This window comes from Gracilinanus agilis, chromosome 3, assembly GCF_016433145.1.
Source record: "Gracilinanus agilis isolate LMUSP501 chromosome 3, AgileGrace, whole genome shotgun sequence".
Taxonomy (NCBI): domain Eukaryota; kingdom Metazoa; phylum Chordata; class Mammalia; order Didelphimorphia; family Didelphidae; genus Gracilinanus; species Gracilinanus agilis.
In genome coordinates this window covers 616,524,704-616,549,235 of record NC_058132.1, presented here as the reverse complement: position 1 = coordinate 616,549,235, position 24,532 = coordinate 616,524,704, and the positions used below count along the sequence as shown (strand labels likewise).

At 48.0% G+C, this 24,532-nt stretch overlaps 1 protein-coding gene across 1 annotated transcript in view; it reads right to left on the bottom strand.

Annotated features, from left to right (window-relative positions):
* Positions 1–24,532, bottom strand: part of SPEG (striated muscle enriched protein kinase) — an 83,162-nt gene that overhangs the window by 29,251 nt on the left and 29,379 nt on the right. Inside the window, exons 7-13 of the mRNA XM_044669440.1 lie at positions 16,642–16,817; positions 16,138–16,226; positions 11,899–12,074; positions 8,788–9,048; positions 4,105–4,263; positions 3,242–3,431; positions 2,824–3,047 (exon numbers count right to left, since the gene is read on the bottom strand). Of these exons, the coding sequence (XP_044525375.1) occupies positions 2,824–3,047; positions 3,242–3,431; positions 4,105–4,263; positions 8,788–9,048; positions 11,899–12,074; positions 16,138–16,226; positions 16,642–16,817 (1,275 nt within the window). The remainder of the gene's footprint in view (positions 1–2,823; positions 3,048–3,241; positions 3,432–4,104; positions 4,264–8,787; positions 9,049–11,898; positions 12,075–16,137; positions 16,227–16,641; positions 16,818–24,532) is intronic.

Here is a 24,532-nt window from a genome sequence, read left to right as displayed (position 1 = left end):
CTGAGGCTCTTGGAGGTCTTCACTTCAAATTATATACGTCTAACACTAGAATGATCATCTTTCTATCGTGTTCCATCCACCCCTCCAAAAAATAAAAAACAAAAAACTCTCACCCCCTCCAGTTTTTCTATTTCTATAAGTAGTACCACAAGGCTCCCTGCCACCAAGCTTAGAGTCATCCTTGATCCTTCCCTCTGCCTTTCCCCCTACACCAGTGAATCATGAAATCTCTTTGATTCTTCTTCAAAAAGTCTCTCTCACATTTTCCTTTACATTTTTATCGCAGCCATGACCCTACTTCAAACCTGTACCTCCCACATCTGAACGAGAAGAGTCTAGAAATGCAGAATTGCAAAATGTCAGAGCTGAAAGGATCTTGTTGTGCTTGTTAAGTAATTTTTCAGTCGTGTCCAACTCTTTGTGACCCCATTTCTTGGCAGAGATACTGGAGTGGTTTGCCATTTTCTTCTTCAGCTCATTTTATAGACGATGAAACTGAGGCAAACAGGAAGAAGTGACTTGCCCAGGGTCACATAGTTAGTAAGTATCTGAGGCCGATTTGATCTCATGAAGAGAAGTCTTTCTGACTCCAGGTCCAATATTCTCTCCACCTAGCTGCTTTTTTACATATCTTTTTTATATGTCTAAATATATCTATTTTATATATCTAAATAACTTTTATATATCTATATATATATATGTACACACACACACACACATATATATATATGACTTACTACACTATCTTGTATTGTTTGTTTGCTTTTCATAGATTCATGTCCTATCTCCCCAAAGAGACTGGAAGCCCCCTGAGAGCAGGTACTATGACTTAAATATCCCCACATTGGAGGAATAGAGGCTTGTCTTATACATAGCACATGTTCAGTTATTTGTTGTGGAGGATTTTGTCTCTGACAATGGAACCAAGGAATGTGCTATGGGAGAAGACAAGTCAACATGGTACCAGGAAGAACCCTAAGCTTGGAGTTGGAGGACCTGGATTTAAATTCTGCTGTCTGCTATTTACAATCTATGTGAATTTAGGCAAAATCTCATTTACAAATTGGAGATACAGACTGGATACTGATGACAGTAACAATAGTAGCAATAACTAGCATTTATATAGTGCTTTAAGGTTTTCAAAGCCCCTTACAAATGTTATCTCCTTTGATTCTCACCACAACCCTGAGAAGTAAGTGCTATTATTTATCCCCATTTTATGGATGACTAAAATGAGGCAGAAAGTGGTGAAGTGATTTGCCCAGAGTCACATAGTATATGAGGCAGGATGCAAAGTCAAGGGTTTCTTACATCATTACTATGCCACCTAGATGCCACTTTAGGTATTTCCTAAGATTTTTTCCTATGACCTTCTTCCTTGAATTGGTCTCAAAGGTCAAGACTACCATTCCTAACATCCTCTATTTCCCTTGATGATCATCTTACCATGACTTCATCTATGACCACTGAATTTATCTAAATTTAAGACCCCATAATTTATAGAGGGAAGAAGGAACTACTATAGCTTCTAGCTGCCCCTACCAGAACGTTTTCCTTCCCTTTAAGGCCCTTGCCTCTCCTAAAAATCCAAAGATAGGCACTATGATAATTTATTTTCATATACAGTATTAAATCTCATGTCAGGACCCTGGAGTAGAAAGGCCCCAATTTCTGTATATTAGGGAGAATTACTATGTATTCCTGTGTCTGGGATCTGGGTCAGAGATTCCATCCAATCTATATTTTTTTTTTGCATTTTCTTTGTCCTTGGGAACCCAAAAAATGTCTTCCCTTTTAGCAGAGTTTGGGTTACTAAATGAAAGGGGGCAAGACTTCTTTTCCCATATATGTGACAAACTTCTCTCTACTTGGAGGTGTGGGAAAGGCTGAGAGTTTGATGGTCCACTTCTTACTTAGCTATTCACTGATTAGAGATGAATTGGGATATTCAAGGGAGGAGATGAATAATGAGCTCCTAACATTCTATTTGTTGAACCACTTGGCCAAGATTTGGGGTCTCTGATCATTGAGAAGGGGCCAATGGCCTATGTCACTTTATTAGTTTTGATGCTGGCCTACCCAATAAACAAATGTAATTAACAAGCTGATATTCTTACCCTAAAATCAGTCTCTTGAGATCATTTTAATCATAATAGTACACAGATAGAAATTCAGGAACAGGTACAGCTAGGTGGTTCGGTGGATAGAAAACCAGGCCTGGAGTTGCAAGAGCCTGGCCTCAGACATCTCCTAGTTGTGTGACCCTGGGCAAGTCACTTAACCCTGTTTGCCTAGCCTTTTCCTTTCTGTCTTGAAATTGTTGCTAGGACAGAATGTAAGGATTTTTTTCTAAATTCAGTCCTAGAACCACAGACAAGGTCAAGGGGCATGCAAACTGAACAGAAGGTGAAAGGAGGAAAGGAATGAGTGTTGTGCCCTGTCTATGGTGGTACCAGGAAGCAGAGATGGATGGCATGGGAAGAGGTTGGACAAAGGGTTGTGGGACAGCTAGATGGGAGACCTAGCACGTAGCTTTGAAGGCACCCATCCTCACTCTTCTTACGTTCTGTTTGCCCAAGGTCCTTTTCTCTCTACCCTATTGGGTCTTTAACCCTGGCTGGACAATGTGTGTAAACAACAAGTAGAAGGCTTACAGAAACTGTAAGAGTACCACCAGTGGTCCTCTCCTCCTCTAGACTAGGAATAAAAGGGAACCAGGGCCCTGAAATGATCTCAATCCCTTCCCATATGCTTCCCTCCTACTTCCCCCCACTGCCACCCAAGTGTCCTCACGACCACCTCAGCCAGTCACCAGACACCTACACTGTGTCATCCGACGATCGTCCGAACTCTGGATGCGCTGACCATTGTGGAACCAACTGATGGTGGGGTAGGGCAGTCCAGTCACCTGGCACTCCAGTACTGCCTCCTTGGCTAGCCCTACCTCCAGGTCCATCAGTGGCCTGAGGAAATCTGGTATGGACAGCCTCTCCAGCTCTCCCTGCTCAGGTTCTTCGGGGATTGATGGCATCTTCTCCAACTTGGAACTAAAACCAATGGTGCAATTGCTTGAGGAAATTTAAGGACCCCACCCTACCCTTCTCTGCCTTATTGGAGGCTCATGGAACCCGCTTCCCAACCTGCTTCCCACCTGCCCCTTGGTGGCCAATCCAGCTAACTAAAACAAGTATTTGTGGGAGGCAAGACCCTCAAGTACCCTCAGGGATCCCACAGGAAATACCTGGGGCCTGAGGTGGATGAGCGTGGTTCTTCCACATAAAGCTGAGCAGAGCAGTTGGCATGGCCATGAATATTGGTGGCACTGGCTTCATACAGACCTTCATCCTCACTGCCCACGTGGGCTATGAGCAGGGAATGAAGGCCTCCTTCATGCCGCAGCCTCACATTCTCATTCTCCTCCACAGGATTCCCTGAGGAGCAGACGGGGTGATGGTGAGAGAGGGAGGCAAAGGAACCAAAGAAAGAAGGAAGAAGAAGGAGAGGTCAGAATTGGAAAACTGGGAGGGAGCCCAGTAAAAAGGCAGCACAGGAAAGTGATGAGTGGAATCATTAAAAGCCCATGAAGAAGAAAAGAGGGGAAGAACCCAGATGAGGGAACAGGGCAATAAGTCTGGTGGTAGCTGTGTGACCCTGGGCAAGACTCTTAACCCCCATTGCCTAGCCCTTACTGCTTTTCTGCCTTAGAACCCATGTTTAGTATTGATTCTAAGATAGAAGGTTAGGGTTTTTAAAAAAATAAATAGATGAAGGGGACAGCTAGTTGGCTTTAATGGATTGAAAGCCCAATCTAGAGAGGGAAGGACCTGGGGTTCAAATGTGGCCTTAAACTGGGCAAGTCAATTAACCCACAGTGTTGACTCTAAGATGGAAGGTAAGGTTTAAAAAAAAACAGAGTATATGAAATAAGGCTAGAAAATTGGGTTGGAGTGACACTGTGAGGGGCTTAAAATGGCAGCCTGAGGAGTTTGAACTTTATCCTGGAGGCAGAAATCCACCAAAGATTCTTAAGCAGAGGTGTGGTAACATCATTCTCCAGTCCATCCCCTCTATAGCTACCAAAGGGATCTTCCGAGAGCACCTTACCAAAATGAGTCCAGGTGACGGTGGGGGGTGGCAAGCCACTAATCTTGCAATCAAACCGAGCTCCTCGACCCTCCAACACTTCTACATCCTCCAACATTCTTGTGAATAATGGTGCCAACGAGGGCCGAACGGTCAGGCGGGCACTGCAGGTCAGTTCATCTGATTTGGGGGGTAGGAGGAAGGGGAAGAGGTGAGGAGGAAAGAAGGACAAGCCTTTGTTGCTAAGTACTAGGAACTGTGCTATGTGCTTTATGAATATCTCATATGATCCTCAAATAACCCTGGGCAGTAGATGCTATTACTTCCCCCTTTTTACAGGTGAGAAAACTGAGGCAGACAGAAATTAAGTGACCCACCCAGGGTCATATAGCTAATATCTGAAACTGGATTTGAACTCAGGTCTTCCTAACTTCAGGCCCAATTCTCTTATCTACCATGTCTCTTAGCCATTTCTAGAAGAGGGGTCAACAGAAGCAGGGCTTTCCAGGCATCTCCCTTCCTCCAAAAGGAACATGCTGGACAGAGTACCAACCAGAGGTTGGATATTATAAGGTGTGAATAGAGAGAGCCCACCACTCCGAAAGGAGCCTTGGGCAGAGCCTAGATGGGACAAAGAGAGCCCTTGGGAAGTGACTTCAACTCTCCCCTCCCAAATCCAATTCACAAAATGGTTTTCTAATATGTGCCAGGCTCATCGCTCACTTCTGCATGCCAGTCTTTCTATCCTTTCTTCGCTGTCTCTCTCCAAATACCCCAAAAGACTGTTTCAAACCTTCTCTTCTCTCCTTTAGTCTCCTTTACTGCTCCCTCCATCCTTTCTCTCAGCAAAGAACCATGCCTTCAACTTTACTGAGAAAATCAAGGCCTTCCATCATGAACTGCCCTTTCCTCCTACTCCAACCTTCAGAAGCTCTCTGCATTGCCTCCATTTTCTCCTTTGTAACCCTTCTCCTTTCCAAGGTCAATCCCTCTACTTTGGCCCTTGGTCCTATCCCCTCCTGCCTCCTTAGGAATTTGTGCTCTCTCTCTCGCGCTCTCTCTCTCTCTCTCTCTCTCTCTCTCTCTCTCTCTCTCTCTCTCTCTCTCTCTCTCCNTCTCTCTCTCTCTCTCTCTCTCTCTCTCTCTCTCTCTCTCTCTCTCTATTTCTTTCTCTGTCTGTCTCTCTATTTCTCTCTGTGTGTCAGTCTTTCTGTCTCTCTGTCTCTCGTTCTTCAGCTCAGTTTCTCCTTATCTCTTGCTTACACTGATAGCAAATACGGTCAGAAATTTCCAGTCACTTCATGGAGGCAGCTAGGTGGCTCCAGATTGAAACCTGGAGAGGGGAAGTCCTGGATTCAAATGTGGCCTCACATAATAGCTGCACGATCCTGAGCAAGTCACTTAACACCCCTTTGCTACCCCTTACTGTCTTCTGCCTTGGAACTGATACACAGTATTGCTTCTAAGAGAGAAGGTAACAGTTTTGTTTTTTAAAGCCTTCACTTCACTCCTGACATCCCCGCAAGTTAACATCCCATACCTCTTTTCCCTCTCAGAGCCAAACTTCTAGAAAAAAGATTGTTTCTATTTGTTGCATCTACTCACCTCCCACATACTTCTCAGCCATATGTAATCTGGCTTTCAAATCTAGTATTCAACTGAAAATGCCTGTCTCAAGGTTATTCATGATCGCTTAATTGCTAAATCCAATAGTCTTTTTTTCTCCAGCTTCCTCCTTTTTGCAGGCAGCTAGCTGATGCAGTGGATAGAATGTGGGAGTTTAAATCCTGTTTCAGACATCTATTAGCTGAGTGATCTAGGGAAAGTCACTTAACCTCTCTCAGCCTCAGTTTCCTCATCTATAAAATGGAAATAATAGTAGCACCTACCTCATAAGGCTGTTGTGAGGTTCAAATAAGATAACCTATGCAAAGCACTTTGAAAGCCTTGAAAGTGCTATAAAAATGTTAGTTATTCTTACTTTTATTGCCCTTGAGAACATTGTTGCTCAGATCCCTCTCCTCCTCCTTTGCTCTTGTTTGGTTTTCCATACATCTGTATAGTTACGCCCAATATTTTTTGCTAAATCACTACCCGTTGGTGTTTTCTGGGCCTCCTTCCCTTTTTTGGTGGCTTCATTAGCTTCCATGAATTTAATTCTCATTGTATGGATTCAATTCCTAAATCTTTCTGTCCTGCCTTAATTTATTTTCTTTTTTTAAAAAATCCTTACCATCTGCCTTAAAATCAACAGTATATATTGGTTCCAAGGCAGAAGAGAGGTAAGGGCTAGGCAATGGAGGTTAAGTGACTTGCCCAGGATCACACAGCTAGGATTTATCTAAGGCCACATTTGAACCTAGAAACTCTCGTCTCTAGGCCTGACTATCTACTGAGCCACCTCACTGTCCCCCAGTAATAGCCTCTTAATTGGTCTCCCAGCCTTTAGCCTCTCCTCTCTGCAATCCATCTTCCACACAGTTGTCAAAATAATCTCCCTAAAGCCCTGGGTTCATAGGTCCCTGTCCTGCAGTGGAATCCTTTCTATGGCTTCTTTTACCTCTGGGATAAAATTCAAATCCCTCTGCTTAACAATAAAGTTCCTCACATCTGGCTCTCATAATAATGATGGCATTTATACAGTACTTTTAGACTCCCAAAGCTTTTTCCCTATGTTATCCCCTTTGAGCCTTACGACAACCCAAGAGGAAGGTGCTTTCATTATCTCCATTTTGTTCTTGTTCAGTCATTTTTTCAGTCGTGTCCAACTCTTCATGTTCCTATTTGGAATTTTCTTGGCAGAGATACTGAAGCGGTTTGCCATTTCCCTCTCCAGGTCATTTTAAGGATGAGAAAACTGAGGCCAAAAGGGTTAAATGACTTGCCCAAGACCACATAGCTAATAAGTGTCTAAGGCTGGATTTGAACTCAGGAAGATGAGTCTTCCTGACTCCAGGTCCAGCATTCTACCTACTCACTGTGCCACTTAGCTGCCCTTATCCCCATTTTATGAAACAGGGAATTGAGGTTGAAAGTTAGTTAAGTGACTTTCCCAGGGTCACCCAGTTAGTAAACGTCTGAGGCAGGATCCCAACTCAGGCCTTTCCAGTTCCAAATCCAATAATCTATCCACCTGGCTGGCTACTTTTAAATTCTTTAATGTGTAACTCGGGTCTCCAGGCTGTTTTTCCAGCCTACTCTCTTTTACCCAGTCTACATCTCAGCCAAATTAGCCTACTTGCTGCACCCCCCCCCCCCAATTGACAATCCATCTCCAGCCTCTGTGCTTGAGATTCTCTTACTCTTCTCCTCCACCTTTTAGAACTCTTAACATCCTTCAAGGCTTATGTCAAGCGCTCTCTTCTCCATGAGGCCTTACCCCATCCTCCAAGTTGTGAGTGCTCTCTCTCTTCTCAAATGACACTTATCTGGGTGCACGGAGTGGTTTCCGAAAGAATATAAGCTCCTTAAGGGCCAAGATGGTTTCACTTCAGTCCTAGTGGCCCCAGTGCCTAGCACGATGCCTTGGACCAGTGATTCCCAAAGTGGGTGCCACCGCCCCCTGGTGGGTGCTGCAGTGATCCAGAGAGTGGTGATGGCCACAGGTGCATTTCTTTCCTACTAATTGCTATTAAAATTTTTAAAAACTTAATTTCCAGGGGGCTAAGTAATATTTTTTCTGGAAAGGGGCAGTAGGCCAAAAAAGTTTGGGAACCACTGCCTTGGACAGAGCATTTATTAATTCAGTTGACTTAATAAATGTTTGCTGAATTTAATGGCTCCATAGACAGACTATAAAAGAGTCCATTGGGGGCAGCTGGGTTACTCAGTGGATTGAGAGCCAGACCTAGTGATTTGGGAGGTCCTGGGTTCAAATGTGGCCTCAGATACTTCCCAGCTGTGTGACTCTGGGCAAGTCACTTGACCCCCATTGCCCAGCGCTTACCACTCTTCTGCCTTGGAGCCAATACACAGTATTGACTCCAAGACGGAAGGTAAGGGTTTTAATATAAAAAAAATTTTTTTTTTTTTTAAAAAGAGTCCATTCTAGGAAGGAGTTTGCATTCTCCTGAATGGAGAAGGCATGGAGGGTAGGCTGGGGCCTGGGAGGAGGCACACAACAAGAGCTGCTAGGAAGCAGATTGGGAACTGGCCCCTAATTTATGTGTCTGTGCCAATGGAAGAGCCTCCCATCCTCTCTCATGCACCTTCTCCACCATTACTTGGAGCTGGCATTTGCTGCTCATCAACTTCTCTGCCCTGAATCTTACCCTAATCTTGAACCCATCTCTTCCCTACCAGATGGGCCCCCCTGATCACGTCTATTCATCCACTCTCATCCCCATCCCGGGGATCCACCTCCTTTGACCCTAACTAGCCCTCCCTGACAGTGTCGCCTTCAGGAAGAGAGAAAGAGGGTGTTCGTTGCCTCCCCTCCCATGGCCAGGGGCTCCCAGTGCTCCCAGAGGAGGTGGGGGCACAGCGATGCCAGCTCCCAACCTCCCAGAGGAGATGGGGGCACAGTGATGCCAGCTCCCAGTGCTCCCAGAGGAGATGGGGGCACAGCTCCCAGAAGGGCCCAGTTTCCTGGGAAGCTCTGGGGTCCGGGCCCCTGGGTGCCTGGCCAGCCTTTCTCCATCCTCAAACACTCCTCAGGAAGCCCCATGCTGGCTCCTGCCCCACCCTGGGGGAAGGGGGGCGTACCTTTGGCCGTACTAAGCTTGCAGGTGTAGACGCCGCTGTCGTCTTCGTGCACAGAGGTGAGCAGCAGCTTGGACTTCCTCCCATCAAAGTGCATCTTACATTTGAGCAGGGCAGGCTGCAGCAGCCGGCCCCGACACAGCCAGTCTACCTCCACGTCCGAAGGGCCCGTGACCAGACACTCAAAGAGCGCCATCTCCCCGGCCCCCACGTTCACGTCCTGCAGGGGGGCCACCACCGCCAGGGACCGACTTTCAGGGTGCGCTGGGGGAGCAGAGGCAGGAGAGAGGAGGGACAGGGGGGACACATGGAGCAGAAAGACACACAGAGTGGGAGAGGGGACATAGAGACACACAGACAGACACACAGACAAGTAACAGAGAGAAAGAGAGAGAGATGCGATTTGGTCCTAAAGAAAGGGAAAGTGGGGCCAGGACCCGGCAGGAGAGAGCCAAGGGGCCTGGTGCCAGCAGAGCGGGTGGGGAAGGCTCCAGGAAAGGCAGGGTCCTACGGGGGCTGACCTAGGCTGGGCCTCAGTGAGGGAAACATAAGAGGGGGAATGGATGGAGGGAAGGAAGGAGGCAGGAGGGCAAGACCAGATTTTGGGGGGTCTGTGCAGCGGCGGCACAACAAACAACCACACGAGCTGGGTACAAACCAGACTTTATTAGAGCTCAGGACCAGGCATTGCCAAGTGCTCCAAGTCCCCTCCCCATCGCGTGCCCGGTGACCCCATCCCCTCCGGCCCCCAAAACGGAGGCAGAGTTTGTCCTTGCTGGGCAGAGCCGAGGGCAGCTACAGGTGGGCAAAGTGACCCCCCGTCCGACCTGCAGACCAGAGGGGCCTGAGCCAGCACGGCCGTGGCCATCGCTGCCTAGCCCAGGGTCCCAGGAGGTGGACGGGTCTTGGGCTTTTGGTCATTTGGGGAAACGAAAAGGTTTTTTGTGCCATTTGAAAACCACTTGTGGGATGGTCGTGGCCCCCCCTCCCTGCAGAGCCTGAGGGGGGGCAGGAGAGGGCTATCAGCAGAGACTCCCTGCGCCCCCCGGCTGTGCTTTTCCCCACAATGGTCCTTGGCGTCCACCAGCGGGGCTTCCTCCGTCCCAGCCTCCCTGCCCCTCTGTGCCCAGGAGGGATGTCCTCTGCGCCGCCCCTCCCCGATGGCACAACGGACAGAGAGAGCCACAGACAGACAGTGCCCCACGGCAGCAGCAGCAGCAAAGGCGGCCCATGCGCTCGGTGCTCCCACCACAAGGGTTGGGGGTTCGACGCCCCGTCTCGGCCCCGCTCCCCACCCTACACACGGTCCGTGCGTCCACTTGGGGAGGGAAGGGGGGAGCTCCGCTGAGCCCACGGGCAGCCCCGGGGCACCCCACGGGGCGGGGAGGCCGGGAGGCCAGGGGTCCGGGCCGGCTCGCCGGGGTCTGTGGGCAGGAGGCAGTGAAACAACGAGGTCCGAGTGGTGCCTGAGCCAGAGGCGTGTGGCACGAAGGGCAGCGGGAGGGAGGGCAGGCGGCCCCCTGAGCTCACTCGCCTGTGTACAGACAAAAACCGCAGTCAGCAAGCGGCAGGTTAGTCTGGCACACGCACGCTCACACGCACACACGCACGCGCACACGCCTCGGGGGACGGGGACCCGGGCAAGAGCAACTCCAAGAAGCTGCTCCTGAGGCAGCGAGTGGCTTCTGCCGGGGGAGGGCATCGTGCCCCCCATCCCCAAGCAAGGCCTCCAAGGAGATGGGTCGGGGGGAGGCAGTGGCCTGGAAAGAGGGCCGGGGAAAGGGTGGGCCTTCAGAGACCCGGAGAGTGCCCACCGCTGCCTAGGAGGCTAGAGGCCAAGAGAGAAGGTCTGGAGGAGAAAAGCGCTCAACACAGGTTAATACAGAAAAGCATGGCAGAGAGAGGGGCCACAGCCAGGGGGAGACCGGGAATAGGGCTCCGGGGGTGGGCAGAAAGGTTGGGGCACCCAGGAGGGGAATCCCTCAGGAGGAGGGGGCCATGAGAGTGGGGCTGACACAGGCTACAAAAAGCAAAGAGAGACGCATCTGGGGGAGGCCAGGCACAGAGGGCCAGTGGCTAGGAAAGCTGGAAATGCCTTTCCCCGTGGCACACTCCAGCGTGGTTTCACCAAGCCTAATACGGGTATCCCAGGGGGCATGAGGCAGCCAGGGAACAAGAGAGCCAGGACTCAAAAGAGCCAGGGGCAAGGATGGTTCTTGGGTCACTCAGCCAAAAACTAAGGGGGACCCAAGAAAGCATGAGGAGGAAGACAGGAAGGCAAGAGAAGGAACAGTGTGCCATCATCTCCCCACTTCGGGATTAAAGACTCAAGCATCAAGGGGACAGCTCACCACCCATCTCCATTACTTATATCCCGCTTCCCACATCCTGTCCTCTCGGTCCCCAGACAGAGCCACTTCCTCTGCCCCTGCCCAGGCTCTAAGCACCAGTGCCCTCCCTGGAGCCTCTTGTGACCCTGAGATACCTCCTCCCATCCCCACAAGAATCACCACGAACGGGTCCAGTTACCAACCTCCCCTCCACGACATACCACAATGATAACATCTGCAAAACGCTACAACCAGTAAAAAATAAAATAAAATGGGGATGGAATGGGGAGAGGTGGAAGGAAGGAGAAAGGAAGGCTAGGAAATCTGGGTGAAGAGAGAGGAAAAAGAACACCAGCAGGAGTGTGAGGGTGGAGGGGACAGGAGGAAGGGCGCCAGGAAAGCTCAGGGGCAGCATCTGAGGTCTCGACTGAGACACGGTATAAGAGAAACAGCACTGGACAGCGAGGCAAAGGATCTTACTTCTAGTCTTTGCGCTAATTTGCTAGGTAAACCTTGGACCAATCACTTCAGCTCTGCCCGACTCCATTAAGGGATTAGAACCAAGTGACCACTGGGGTGACCCCCCCCCCCCACCCCACTCTCGCATTTTCTCATTCTAAGATAATAGCTCCAGAGGAATGAGGTGCCCTGAGTAAAAGTCGATGTTGGGTCCCGGGGGGCTCCCTGGGTCAAACCCTTCTTCCTGCCTCTTCTTGGAGTATTAGTGGGCCTGGGGAGAAGAGCCCCTGGAACCATGAGGAGAAGAAGCATGCAAGAGGTTTACCTCTGACCTCCAGTCTGGCCTCACACTGCCGGGTGCCATATTCGTTCACCGCCTTGCAGGTATAGAAGCCAGCATCTCCGCGTTCCGCGGCCAGGATGCGAAGCCGACACAAGCCACCCTCCGCCTCCTCTGCAAAGCGTCTTTGGTCCGGGCGTACTGGCTGGCGGTTCCGAAGCCTGCCACAGGGACAAGTCCTTCAGCCGTGGGATCTGGTTTCCCATCTCCTCCCCTCCCTCAAGTGCCTGAAGACCCAAGTGGACCACACTGTGCATACAGCAAGCATTTACAGGTATTCCCAAAGTGGGCGCCACCGCCCCCTGGTGGGTGCTGCAGCGAGCCAGGGAGGCGGTGATGGCCACAGGTGCATTTATCTTTCCTATTAATTACTATTAAAATTTTAAAAATATTAATTTCCAGGGGGCTAAGTAATGTTTTTTCTGGAAAGGGGGTGGCCAAAAAAGTTGGGGAACCACTGCTTTACGCGGTCCTTGAGAGATTCCTTGTTGAGTGTGTAGCCCCAGGGTCCGGGAAAGTCCTCGGCACCCTGAAAACACTTCATAAATGCTCGTTACTAGACCAGGGTCTACCAACCTGCAAAGCCCTAAGATGAGTGGGGACCCGAGGGGAAGGGATGTGGGCATGAAATGGCACCATCCCCACCCTGGCCGATCCAAATCGTACAGGATGAGCCCCGGGAGCTCCCCAGCCCACACTGCATTTGTCTTCCTCTGAGACCCCCTTTCCCTTATCACCAGGGACACAAAGCGTTTCATCGTCCTGCTTCCAAGAGCTTTTGCCTCACTGCCATGAGAGTGTGAGCTTCTGGGGGGAGGGATGGCTCAGAGCCCTCTAGAGTCAGCGTGATGGGGGGAAGCTCTGGACTGGACTCCAAGACAACTACAGCCCCCCAAGACTCGGGGGACAGACACAGAATCCAGAAATGGAGATCGACATGCCTGTGCCATGCTTCATATGTGCACGTCACTGAGATGCCCTGGGGTTGTGCTTATACATACATGTGCATCGTGATGATATATGCCCATGGATGGGTATACATGGGTGTGACACTTCTATGTAACTATAGATACAGGTGTGTGCCTTACTTTTACACATCAATGTACATGTGTGTAAGTACATTTATCTGCCCTTACAGGAAAACATACAAATGTGTATTACACTTGTATACACCTAGAGATATCTACATACATATTATTGTTTTATTTACCAATGTGTAAATATATATATGGATGTTCTCTAGACTTACAAGTATGTGTATTCCATTTATATATACCTATAGATATCTATATGCATGTTATTTTTATTTACCAACATGTAAACATATATGAATGTTATCTAGACTTATAGGTATGTGTATTACGCTTATATATCTATAGATATCTACATGTGTGTTATTTTTATTTACCAACATGTAAACACATATATGGATGCTGTCTAAACTTATAGGTATGTGTATTGTGTTTATATTTATCTATAGATGTCTACATGCATGTTATTTTTATTTACCAACGTGTAAACATGTATATGGATGTTATCTAGATTTACAGGTATGTGTATTCCGTTTCTATATACCTATAGATATCTACATGCATATTATTTTTATTTACCAATGTATAAACATATATATGGATGTTCTCTAGACTTACAAGTATGTGTATTCCATTTATATATACCTATAGATATCTATATGCATATGATTTATCACTTGTTTACATGGGTATATGATTTGGGGTTTTGGTTTTAAAAGATTACTCTATTATAAAAACGAATAACATGGAAATAGGTTGTAAGTGATAAGACATGTGGAATTGCTTGTCAGCTTCGGGAGAGGGGAGGAAAAAGGGGAGGGAGAGAACGTGAATCCTGTAACCATGGAAAAATATTTTTAAATAAAATTCAATTAAAAAAAGATATTTACATGTGTCATTTTTAATTTACCAATATGTAAACATATATAGTATGTTATCTATACATAGAGTATTGCATTACATGTATATATACCTATAGTATCTATATGCATATCACTTTTTATTTATCTATGTATGTTTATATATGTTCTCTATACTTAAAGGTATGTATATTACATTTATATATACACATAGATACCTGCATGTGTATTACTTTTTTATTTGTCAATACATAAACATATACACACATTTATCTACACCGATAGGTATATATGCACATGTATGACATTTTATATATGTATTACTTTTTAATAAAGCCTATATGTACTTACATTATCTATACCTATAGGTACTTACACAGATGTATTCTATTTCTATACACCTCTCTCTCTATTTACACATATGCATGATATTTATATATACCTCTGTATGTATATATATATATATGTGTGTGTATATGTGTGTATATATATATATATACCTATATACTTGTGTATTTATGTGTGTGTGTGTGTGTGTGTGTGTGTGTGTGTAGGCATGGCCAATGTGGGGATTTGTTTTATTTGGCTATACATGGTTGTAACGGATTTTTCTTCCTTGCTTTCTCACTGTTGGTGGAGGGAGTTGGGGAGTGGAGGGAGTCAGGAGAGAATGGGGGGATCTAAAAATAAAATAAAATTGAATTTAAAAAAAAACCATGAGGTCAAGCTCTGACCTGGGCACATAGGAGCTGTGCAACTTTAAACAAGTCGCTTAACTTTTCAGAGCCTGCCTCCATATTTAACAGTGTCTATCACTGGGCTGAGCAAAGAGCACAATTTGACAAATAGTGGTGGATCAAAGGAAGTGGTATGGAAATAAGGAAAGGGTACAAGAATTTATTAAGTATCTACTATGTGTTAAGCATATTTTGAAAAAGCAATATTTGAAAAATATTTCAAATCAGAGAAGCAGGGTTCAAATCCCATCTTTGCCAGTTACTACCTCTCAGAGCTTGGTCAAATCACTGGACCTCTGGGCCTTGTTTTCATCACTTATGAGGGGATTGGAAGTAGAAGCAGCATGAAAATGCTAAATTTGGAGTCAAGAAGACATGGGTTCCAATCCTGCCATTCTGACACTTACTAGCTATGTGATCATGGATGAGTCATTTCACTTTTTTAGTCCTCGGTTTTCTCCTCAAAAAAACAAGGAGGTTGAACAAGACAGCTGTTAATATTCTTCTTACCATTAAGACTGTCTGACTGATTGGCTCTAAGGCACCTTTATATGCCCTAGACCCCTTTGGAAGCCTGATGAAGCCTATGGAGAACCTCTTTTCAGAATAATGTTCTTAAATGCACAAAATAAAATACATGGAATTACAAAGGAAATGAATTGTATTAAAATAACTATCAATTTTTTTTAAGCTCATGGACTCCAATTCAAAAGTCCCTGTTCTAGGGAATGGATACCAGCCACTGAAGAAGGAAAATTTCAGAAAGGGGTCCTGAGAAACACTACTAAATGAAGAGAGAAAGTGGGGGGGGGATTTTCTTTTCCCACAGCTGAAGGAGGGACCTGTTACACTCTTGGTGATGATGGTTGGGTTGGAAAGAGTTGACCAGAGCAGTAAATTGGACTTGGTCAGTTACTACATGGAACTAGCCAGGCAACTACTCCTCTACCAAATGGGTCAGAGTGGAAGCAGAAATGTTTCTATAAATATTTATTAAACAGCTACTGTATGCATATCAATGCCAATTTAGATAAAATATGGATATTTTAGATATATTTAGATAAATATAAAATCCAGTGCTACGCCATCTTTACTTCTGAAGAAAGGAACTATATCTAGGAATAAAGGCCTTTTGGAGATTGGAATGTCTTAGAATTCTTAGAAATGAGAATTTCTTATTCTGACCTCCCTCCTCTTATAGGGTTTATCCCAATTCTCTGAGGATGGCACGGGAGGGAGGGACAATAGATTATGGGGAAGATGGCATTGAGGAACCCTATGTAGGCTCATGGCAAGTTACAGAAGGGTCCGCCCCCTGCCATCTTGAACATCCCCAGGATGAATTGTATGGTCTCTGCTAAGGGTTTAAAAGAGTTAATAAAGGGGGCAGCTAGGTGGCTTAGTGAATTGAGAGCCAGGCTTAGAGATGGGAGGTCCTAGGTTCAAATCTAGTTGTATGACCCTGAACAAGTCACTTAACCCCCATTACCCAGCCCTTATCGCTCTTCTGCCTTGGAACTCATGCTTAGTATCGATTCTAAGACAGAAGGTAAGTTTGTTGGGTTTTTTAAGAGTTGGTAGGTCTTGGGTACTTACCAGGAGACAACAGGTTTGGGCTCCCCCTGCACACGGATGCTCATGGTCACATCCTGGCCCTCCCTTACTGACTGGTCCATGAGTGAAACCTAAAAAGGGGACTTGAGGTGATACGAGGTAAGGATGACCAGAACAACAGATTTTAAGTCAAAGGATGAGGAGAGAAGGGAGGGAATGGGCCATTCTTCTATACCCAGAGGAAATCAAGGACTGTGGTAGGGGCAGGGTAGGGAGAGAGGGAAGCAAAGGAAAAAGAATATAGCTGTCCGAGTAAGGACAACCCTATTCTCTAGCTGAGAATAGGCATCGAGGAAGGAACAGACTTATGAACAGAGATCTGGGGAAGTGCCAGGGGCATAGGAGGGCGGAGGCAGAGCCCCTTGTCTCTGGGGTTATGCCAAGAACTAGGGCTGACCTACAGGATACAGGAACAAGGGCTCCAGGGGCATTCACTGGAGATCACTCCCAGCTAAACTAGTCAACACTTGCTCTTGGGGATCTAACCTTGAAGATGGGGGGAGCCCTGGAGCTGGTGTCTGGGGTGCTTTGAGCCTGGCTAGGGCTGAGCTTCATGGCAGAAGTTTTGTGCCAGGCTTCCTCTGGTTCTGGAAACTCCTCAGGAGGGCTCAGATACTCTTCATCTGATGTGATAGGGCTGCTGAAAGGGGATTTGGCCCCTCCTGGAGAAGATGGAGAGAGGAGGAGAAGAGAAGAGGAGAGGGGAATGGAGACATTAGAAGAAGGAAGAGAACAAACAGAACCTATAAGAATAGATCAGTCAGTCCCTGGGAGCAGCTAGGTGGCTCAGTGGTTAGAATGGGTTCCAATCTGACTTCAGATACTTCCTAGCTGTGTGACCCTGGGCAAGTCACTTAACCCCTATTACCTAGTCTTTACCACTCTTCTGCCTTGGAACCATACACAGTATTAATTCTAGGATAGAAGGTAAGAGTTTTTATTTTTAAAAAGAAGAGATCAGTCTCGGGGCTGGGGACAAGGGAATCTTAGTTGCCCTGGGTCCAAAACCACAAAACCCAGGACCACCCAGCCTGAAGGAACAGAGACATCACACACACACACACACACACACACACACACACACACACACACACACACACACACACCTTACAAGTGCCCAGGGTCACTTTGATCTAGGGTAAAACACTTTGCTCTTTGGCTCCAACTTCCACATATTTCAAATGAGAGAGCTTGAATGGAATTCATCAGGTTCTTTCCATCTTGCATTCAATAGCAAAGCTTAAGAACCCAGGAAAGCAGCGCTAGGAAGAGCTGGGGTACACGAGATCTAGAAGACCGAGGACTCTTCACACTGGGAGGATCAGAGACTCAAAGGGAACTGAGAAGCTGAGGCACCAGCTTAACAGGCTTCTCTGTGAAGGGGCTGGACACAGAGTTAGATGCTGGGAACTAGAGGAGGCCAGAGAGAGAGGCCAAAATGGCAAATCCCAGTCTCCTAAGACGAGTCTCCAGGGGCTCCAAGCGCCTTTGCACCCTGGAATCAGAGGCCCCTTTTAGGGCTGCCATTCCCTCTCTGGATGGGGACTCCAGACCTCCTGGGAGGCCTGGGCACGCCAGATCTTCCCCCTCCCAATTCAGAAGGCGCTGCCAGGTATGCCGGTCCTGCTCCTCCCCCCTGCTCAGCTTCCTACCCCAGAGACACCTGTTAGGGGGCCAGACCCCAAAGCGGTGAGCGGGCTAGGAAGTGGATGGAGGGACGCCTAGGAAAGGCGGAAGAAAAAGAGGGGGTGCCTCTTAGGGGCCCCAAGCCCAGAGGCCCTCCTCAGGAGCTGGCCTGGGGCCTGGGCTGGCCCTGCTTGGCTCTGATCCGACTGCCAAATAGAGACAGGAATCAGTCGCTACCAGCTCCCTCCAGCCCCTCCTCCTGACCTCCCTCCCCATCCCCCCCCCCAAGTTCCTCCTGGCCCTGCCTTCTAGGCACCCAGCCCTGGCGCCCCCCAACTCACCCAGGGAGCACATGGGCTCCTGCCCGTGTCCTGCCGCCTCTAGCCTCAGCTTTTGCCCCCTCGTGCCTGGTCCAGAGTGGGCTGCAAAGAGGTGGGCTGCCCACCCCCGTCCCTGCTCCCCTGGGAGGACGGAGCCCAACCCAGCCTAGCCTAGCCTGGGCCCCACCGAGATCCCGTCCCGAGAGCCAGCTCTGTGGGGGGAGAGGGGGAGGGGGGCCGGGGCAGCGTCTGGGCTGCGGGGAGGCAGCTGGCCCGGGAGGGTGACGGCAGCAGCGACGGTGCCCGCCGAAACCATATGCAGCCAGAGCCCCGGAGAGAGGAGAAAGGGGAGGGCAGGGAGGGGAGGGAGGGACTGCCGGATTTAGCCACCCCTCTCATTCCCCAGCAGCTGCGTCTGCTCTTTCTCTCCTGACGGGCCCAGGACCCTGACACATATGGGCATCTCCCCTCCTGGCGCCGCAGGAGAGGTCTGGACAGGAGGCGCCCCCACGCCTCGCTCTGTGCCTCTGGCACCTATCTCTGCGGAGCGCCCCACTCCCCAAAAGCACGGGGCGCCCCTGGGGAGAGCCACAGACCGCTCGAGCCCCGCCGGGCTGGCACACCGGCCGGCCCACCTCCCACTTCCAGAATTCAGTGGATGGAAGCACTTGGCTCCTTTGCTACTTACAATCTGTGGAAGCTGGGGCAAGTCGCTTAAACCCTGAGCCTCCGTTTCCTCAGCTGCGAAATAAAGGAACTAGACCCGGCAGGTCCAACTCGAGACCTCTTCTAGCTCCAAATCCTACGATTCTAGGGAGCTCAGTGGATAGAGTAACAGGCTGGCAATCAGGAGGTTCAGACCTGGTCTCGGATGCTTCCTAGCTGTGTCACTTAACCCCCACTGCCTCTCCCTTTCTGCTCTTCTCTCTTGGAACCAATACTAGTATCAATTAATTCTAAGACAACAGAAAGAGGTTTTTTTTAATGAAATAAAAATAAATTCCAGGATTCTATGTCTTAGAACCCCACTCTCACTTCAAAAACTAATCGTCCTGGGGGCAGCTGGGTAGCTCAGTGGAGTGAGAGTCAGGCCTAGAGACAGGAGGTCCTAGGTTCAAACCCGGCCTCAGCCACTTCCCAGCTGTGTGACCCTGGGCAAGTCACTTGACCTCCATTGCCCACCCTTACCAATCTTCCACCTATGAGACAATACACCGAAGTACAAGGGTTTTAAAAAAAAAAAACTAATTGTCCTGGGGGGAGCTGGGTGGCTCAGTGGATTGAAAGCCCGGCCTAAAGATGGGAGGTCCTAGGTTCAAATTTGACCTCAGACACTTCCCAACTGTGTGACCTCGGGCAAGTCACTTAACCCCTATTACCTAGCTCTTACTGCTCTTCTGCCTTGGAAACAATACACAGTACTGATTCTAAAATGGAAGGTAAGGGTTAAAAAAAAATAAACTCTTGTCCTGTCACAACCATCCATAATATTCAGAGAATAAATCATAAAACCTACAAGAAAGAAGCTCAAGCCAAGACTTTATAAAAATCTAATCTTCCAGACACAGTGACAGGGCTGGAGATGAAAGGACTAGGGTTCAAATCTGGCCCGGGACATTTCCTAATTGCGTGATCCTGGGCAAGTCACTTAACCCCAATTACCTAGTCCTTATGACTCTTCTGCCTTGGAACCAATACTTAGGAGCAATTCTAAGGCAGAAGGTAAAGTTTAAAAAAAGAAAAACTCATCTTCTCCCGAGCCCCTTGGTTTGTCTAGTAAATGGGACTGGAGTGGATGGCCAGGCCTTGTTATTGCCCACCCTAAGATGGAAAGGCGGGAATAACAGGAGAGTCAGTATTGGGTTTTAGAGTGATCTACATCTTACCTAAACATGGTCTATCCCTTAGTGCCACATCAGGCACAAAACTGGCACTTGAACTCAAAGGTCCAAGGATTAATCTCTTACTCCCTTCAACAGAACATGGCCCAATTGGCCAGCCCAAGAGCCATCCCCAGCCATTCCATTCCTACAGCTGGGCCAGCATCCAGCTCCCTCATGGCTCTCTGCCAGGACCACCTGTTGGCAACTTGTCCCCACCCAACCCATACCAGCCTGGGCCCGGAGCTAGCAGTCTTTGGAAGGGCTCTCCTTGTACCATGCTCGCTTGGCAACATTTCCCTGCTTGGTAGAATGGGTATGGACAAAAGGAGAGAGGGCAGGACTCTGGGCTCTCCTCCACACAGGAATGATCCCCCCAGAGTGGCACATCCCCAATGGGCCTTGGATTTCTTCCAGTGATGATGGCAGGGAGGGAGGAAGTAGGATTTGGGGGGGTAGTAAGAATAGGGTGATACAAACAGAGAGAAAACTGGCGATGGAGTGAGAGGAGTTTTACCTCTCAACTCTGCTCCTTACTAACTGTGATGGGAAGACAAGGAAGGGAGGAAATGTTTAAGGATCTACCAAAGGGCCAGCTACATGGCTCGATGGACAGCCAGGCATGGTTCCAATCTGGCCTCAGATACTTCCTAGCTGTGTGATCTGGGCAAGTCACTTGGCCCCCATTGCCTAGCCTTTACCACTCATCTCCCTTGGACCCAATACTTAGCATTTATTCTAAGACAGAAGGTAAGGGTTTAAAAAAAAGAAAAAAGGATCTACCATATGTCAGGTTAGGGCAGCAAGATGGTGCAGCGGGTAGAGCATTGAGTTGAGTCAGGAGGACTCATCTTCCAGAGTTCAAATTTTATCTCAGACATGTACTAGCTGTGTGACCCTGGACAAATCACTTCACCCGGTCTGCCTCAGTTTCTTCAGCTGTAAAGTGAGCCAGAGAAGGAAATGGCAAACCATTCCAGCATCCTCTGTCACACAAAGAGTCGGGCACTACTAACGACAATGGATCAATGACGACGACAAAACTATGTCAGGCATCATGCTATGCACTTTACAGAGATTATCCTATTTGAGCCCTCCAACCACCCTGAGAAGTAGGTGTTATTATTATTCCCATTTTACACTTGAGGAAACTAAGGCTGGCAGTGGGGAAGTGATTTGCCCAAGGTCACACAGCTAGTAAATGTCTGAGTCTGGATTTGAATTCAGGTCTCTCTGACTCCTAAGTCCCACACTCCATCTACTCCCCTGCCTAGCTGCTTTGTAGGGCACTGGCAACCACACAAGCTGGAGACAGGTCTCAGAGCACCATTCTGTTACCTATTTAGGCAAGTCACTCAGCCTTGGCTTCCTGATCTGCAAAATGAAGGGGATGGACCAGATGAGCTCTGAAGTTCCTTTCAACTTGAACTATTATAATCCTATGAAAGGACCCCAAGATTACTGTCCTCCATCTCCTTCCTCAAGGCTGGGAGACAGGAAAGACTTGGGAAAACAGCAGAAACCCAGGAAAGAAGTGGGGAGCCAAGAAGTACTCTTGACAACCAATCATACACTCAGCACTGTGGGGAATCCAGAACAGGACCTAGCTCTCCCTCGAGGGGACCTCAGAGAGCATCTTGTCCGAAGCCCTCATTTTACAGACGAGGAAACTGAGTTATTTGTACAAGGTCACACAGTTTGTAGTAGTTGAAGGACTTGATCCAAATCCCACCTCTGATTCTCAGGTCCTCTGTTCCACTGTATCAGGCTGCCCCAACCCCCCCAAAAGGAGACACTGTCTTCCTTCCCTGAGGAAGCACCCCTGTTCCCAACACCCACAGCCACTGGGGAACATGGAATGGGGGACCCAGCCAGCCCTGTGCTCAAGAGAGACTTGGAGGGCGACACAAACGTGGCAGCCGGCTCAGAGGCCCCTGGCGGCTACTTGGGCCACTGCATCAGCTGGGGTCATTCTCTTGCTCGCTGGCCTCCTGATCCCTGCTCCCAAGAGACATTCTAACCAAGTGACTCAGGCAGCTTTGGCCTCTTCCCTTCCTCCTCCTCTCCCCTCCCTCCCCCTCATCTCGTGGCTTCCAGGCACTTGCCAGGTTAGCCTCCTCCTGCGTTCTGAGGGCTAAACAAGGCACTGAGCTCTAAGCTTGGAATGTCACCCCCCACCCCACATCTTCACCGGCTGAAATCCTACCCATCCTTCAAGGACTAGCTCAAATTCCACCTCCTCCAAGAAGTCTTCCTGCTCCGTCCCATTTAGAAAAGATTTTTCCCTAACTCAAACTTGCATAACACTTTTCTTATGTTATTAAAGTCCAGTGACTTAACTACCATCTGCCATTCACATTAGTGGGGGTCCATCCAGAAGGCTCTGGATCTGAAGTCAGAATCAGTCCTGAGAGCAAATCTTGACTCTGCTCCTTTCTCTAGGTCTCAGTTTCCTGATCTGTAAAATGAAGCAATGAGAATAGCTGACCCCTATGCTCCCTTCCAGCTTCAGAGACATGGTCCCTAGAGGTTCTGTCTCTCTGTATATCATTTTTCCTTCTGCTGGATGATATTCTAATTGTCTTTGTAGCTACTGCTGCCCCAGTGTTTCATTGCTGAAACTGAATAAATGATGAACGAATGAATGGCTTGCATATCCCAGCCACCACCATCACTCCCCCTGGCACCACCAGGAAACAGCCTTTATGATAGATGCTCAGATCAGACCTTAAATGTGGGAAGGAGAAAGAAGTGTCCCCCCACCCAGCAAACAATTCTATTCTTTAGTTTCTCGCCTTCTTATATAAATAGATCTTGGGACCTAGACCTGGAAGAGACTTTCGTTGTTGTTCAGTCGTGTCTGGCTTTTTTGTGACCCCATTTGGGGTTTTCTTGGCAGAGATACTGGAGTGGTTGGCCATTTCCTTCTCCAGCTCATTTTACAGTTGAGGAAATTGAGAGAAACAGAGTTAGTTTTCTTGGCAAAGATGCTGGCGTGGTTTGCCATTTCCTTCTCCAGCTCATTTTACAGATGAGAAAACTGAGGCAAACAGAGTTAGTTTTCTTGGCAAAGATACTTGAGTTTTTGCCACTTTTTTCTCCAGTTCATTTTTCAGATGAGGAAACTGAGGCAAATAAGGTTAGTTTCCTTGGCAAAGATACTGGGTAGCTCAGTGGATTGAGAGCCAGGTCTAGAGATGGGAGGTCCTGGGTTCAAATCTTACCTCAGACACTTCCTATCTGTGTGACCCTGGGCAAGTCACTTGACCCCCATTGTCCACCCTTACCACTCTTCCACCTATGAGCCAATACACAGAAGTTAAGGGTTAAAAAAAAAAACTCCCATGAGATTAATTTCCATTCCAGAAAAAAAAAGTCCTGACTATTGTCTGGTATCTTCCCACTTCACTCAAAATTCATTTGAGCTCATTCCCTGACACTAGACAGTAGCCAGATCTCTCCTCCTCTGATAACTATGTCACCAAGGAGATGGTTAAAGCCCCAACAAAGATGACGTCAGAACCTACCCCCTCCCCAAGCCTTCTCTTAGCACTTGTTAAGTGAATCTTCATTGGCCAGGTTGCCAAAATTGTCTTCTAGCCTTGTCACTCTGATCACACCAACCTCTGTCCAACCCCCCACCCACCACCACCAAGCACAGCCAGTTTGTGAGTGTCTAGAAAATGGCTGAGAAGTGAGGGGAAAGCTATAGCAAAGAAGATTTAGGGTTAATATGTAAAGGAGCAGCCCCAAATACCCCCCTGCCCCAGCACACCCCATCAGATTGCCCTTTGATGGCATCTTTTCTACATCAAGATTTCCCTGTATAAAAATGCTTCAAGTCAGGGTGATGGAGAAGATTATTTGACTCTGTCTGACTCTTTAATTCCTATGGGGTGGCCCTAGTCCTATAAATCTGTGGGTACAGTAATGACTGGCAGCCATACATAATGCCCTATAGTGCCTCCTGCTCAGGGGCAGCTAGGTGGCACAGTGAATAGAGCAGCGCCTGGAATCATGAAGACCTGAGTTCAAATCTGACCTCCAGCACTTACTACATGTGTGATCCTGGGCAAGTCACACCTCTTTGCCTCAGTTTCTTCATCTGTAAAATGAGCTTTAAAAAGAAAAGGCAAATCACTCCAGCATCTCTGCCAAGAAAGCCCCATATGTAGTCACGAAGAGTCAGACACGACTGAAACAACTGAACAACAATAAACCACCCCCTTGCAATCAGAATCCTTAGTCATGGATTTAGAAAAGTTGCCTCAAATTATCACCTACTTACACGTCATGTCTATAGTTGGCTTCCATGTTTCAGCCATCTCCTGTGCTTCTCTTGGGCAAATTCTCCCAACATTCCCTCCCTCTATCTTGGCTATGCCTTAAAAATCTTCCACGCTGTAATATACTAGGAATGAATGTCCTCTGGGTACCTTGGTCTCTCTCCCTCCCAACTTCTTTCTCTCTCTCTCTCTCTCTCTCTCTCTCTCTCTCTCTCTCTCTCTCTCTCTCTCTCTCTCTCTCCCCCTCCCTCTGTCTCTCTCTCTC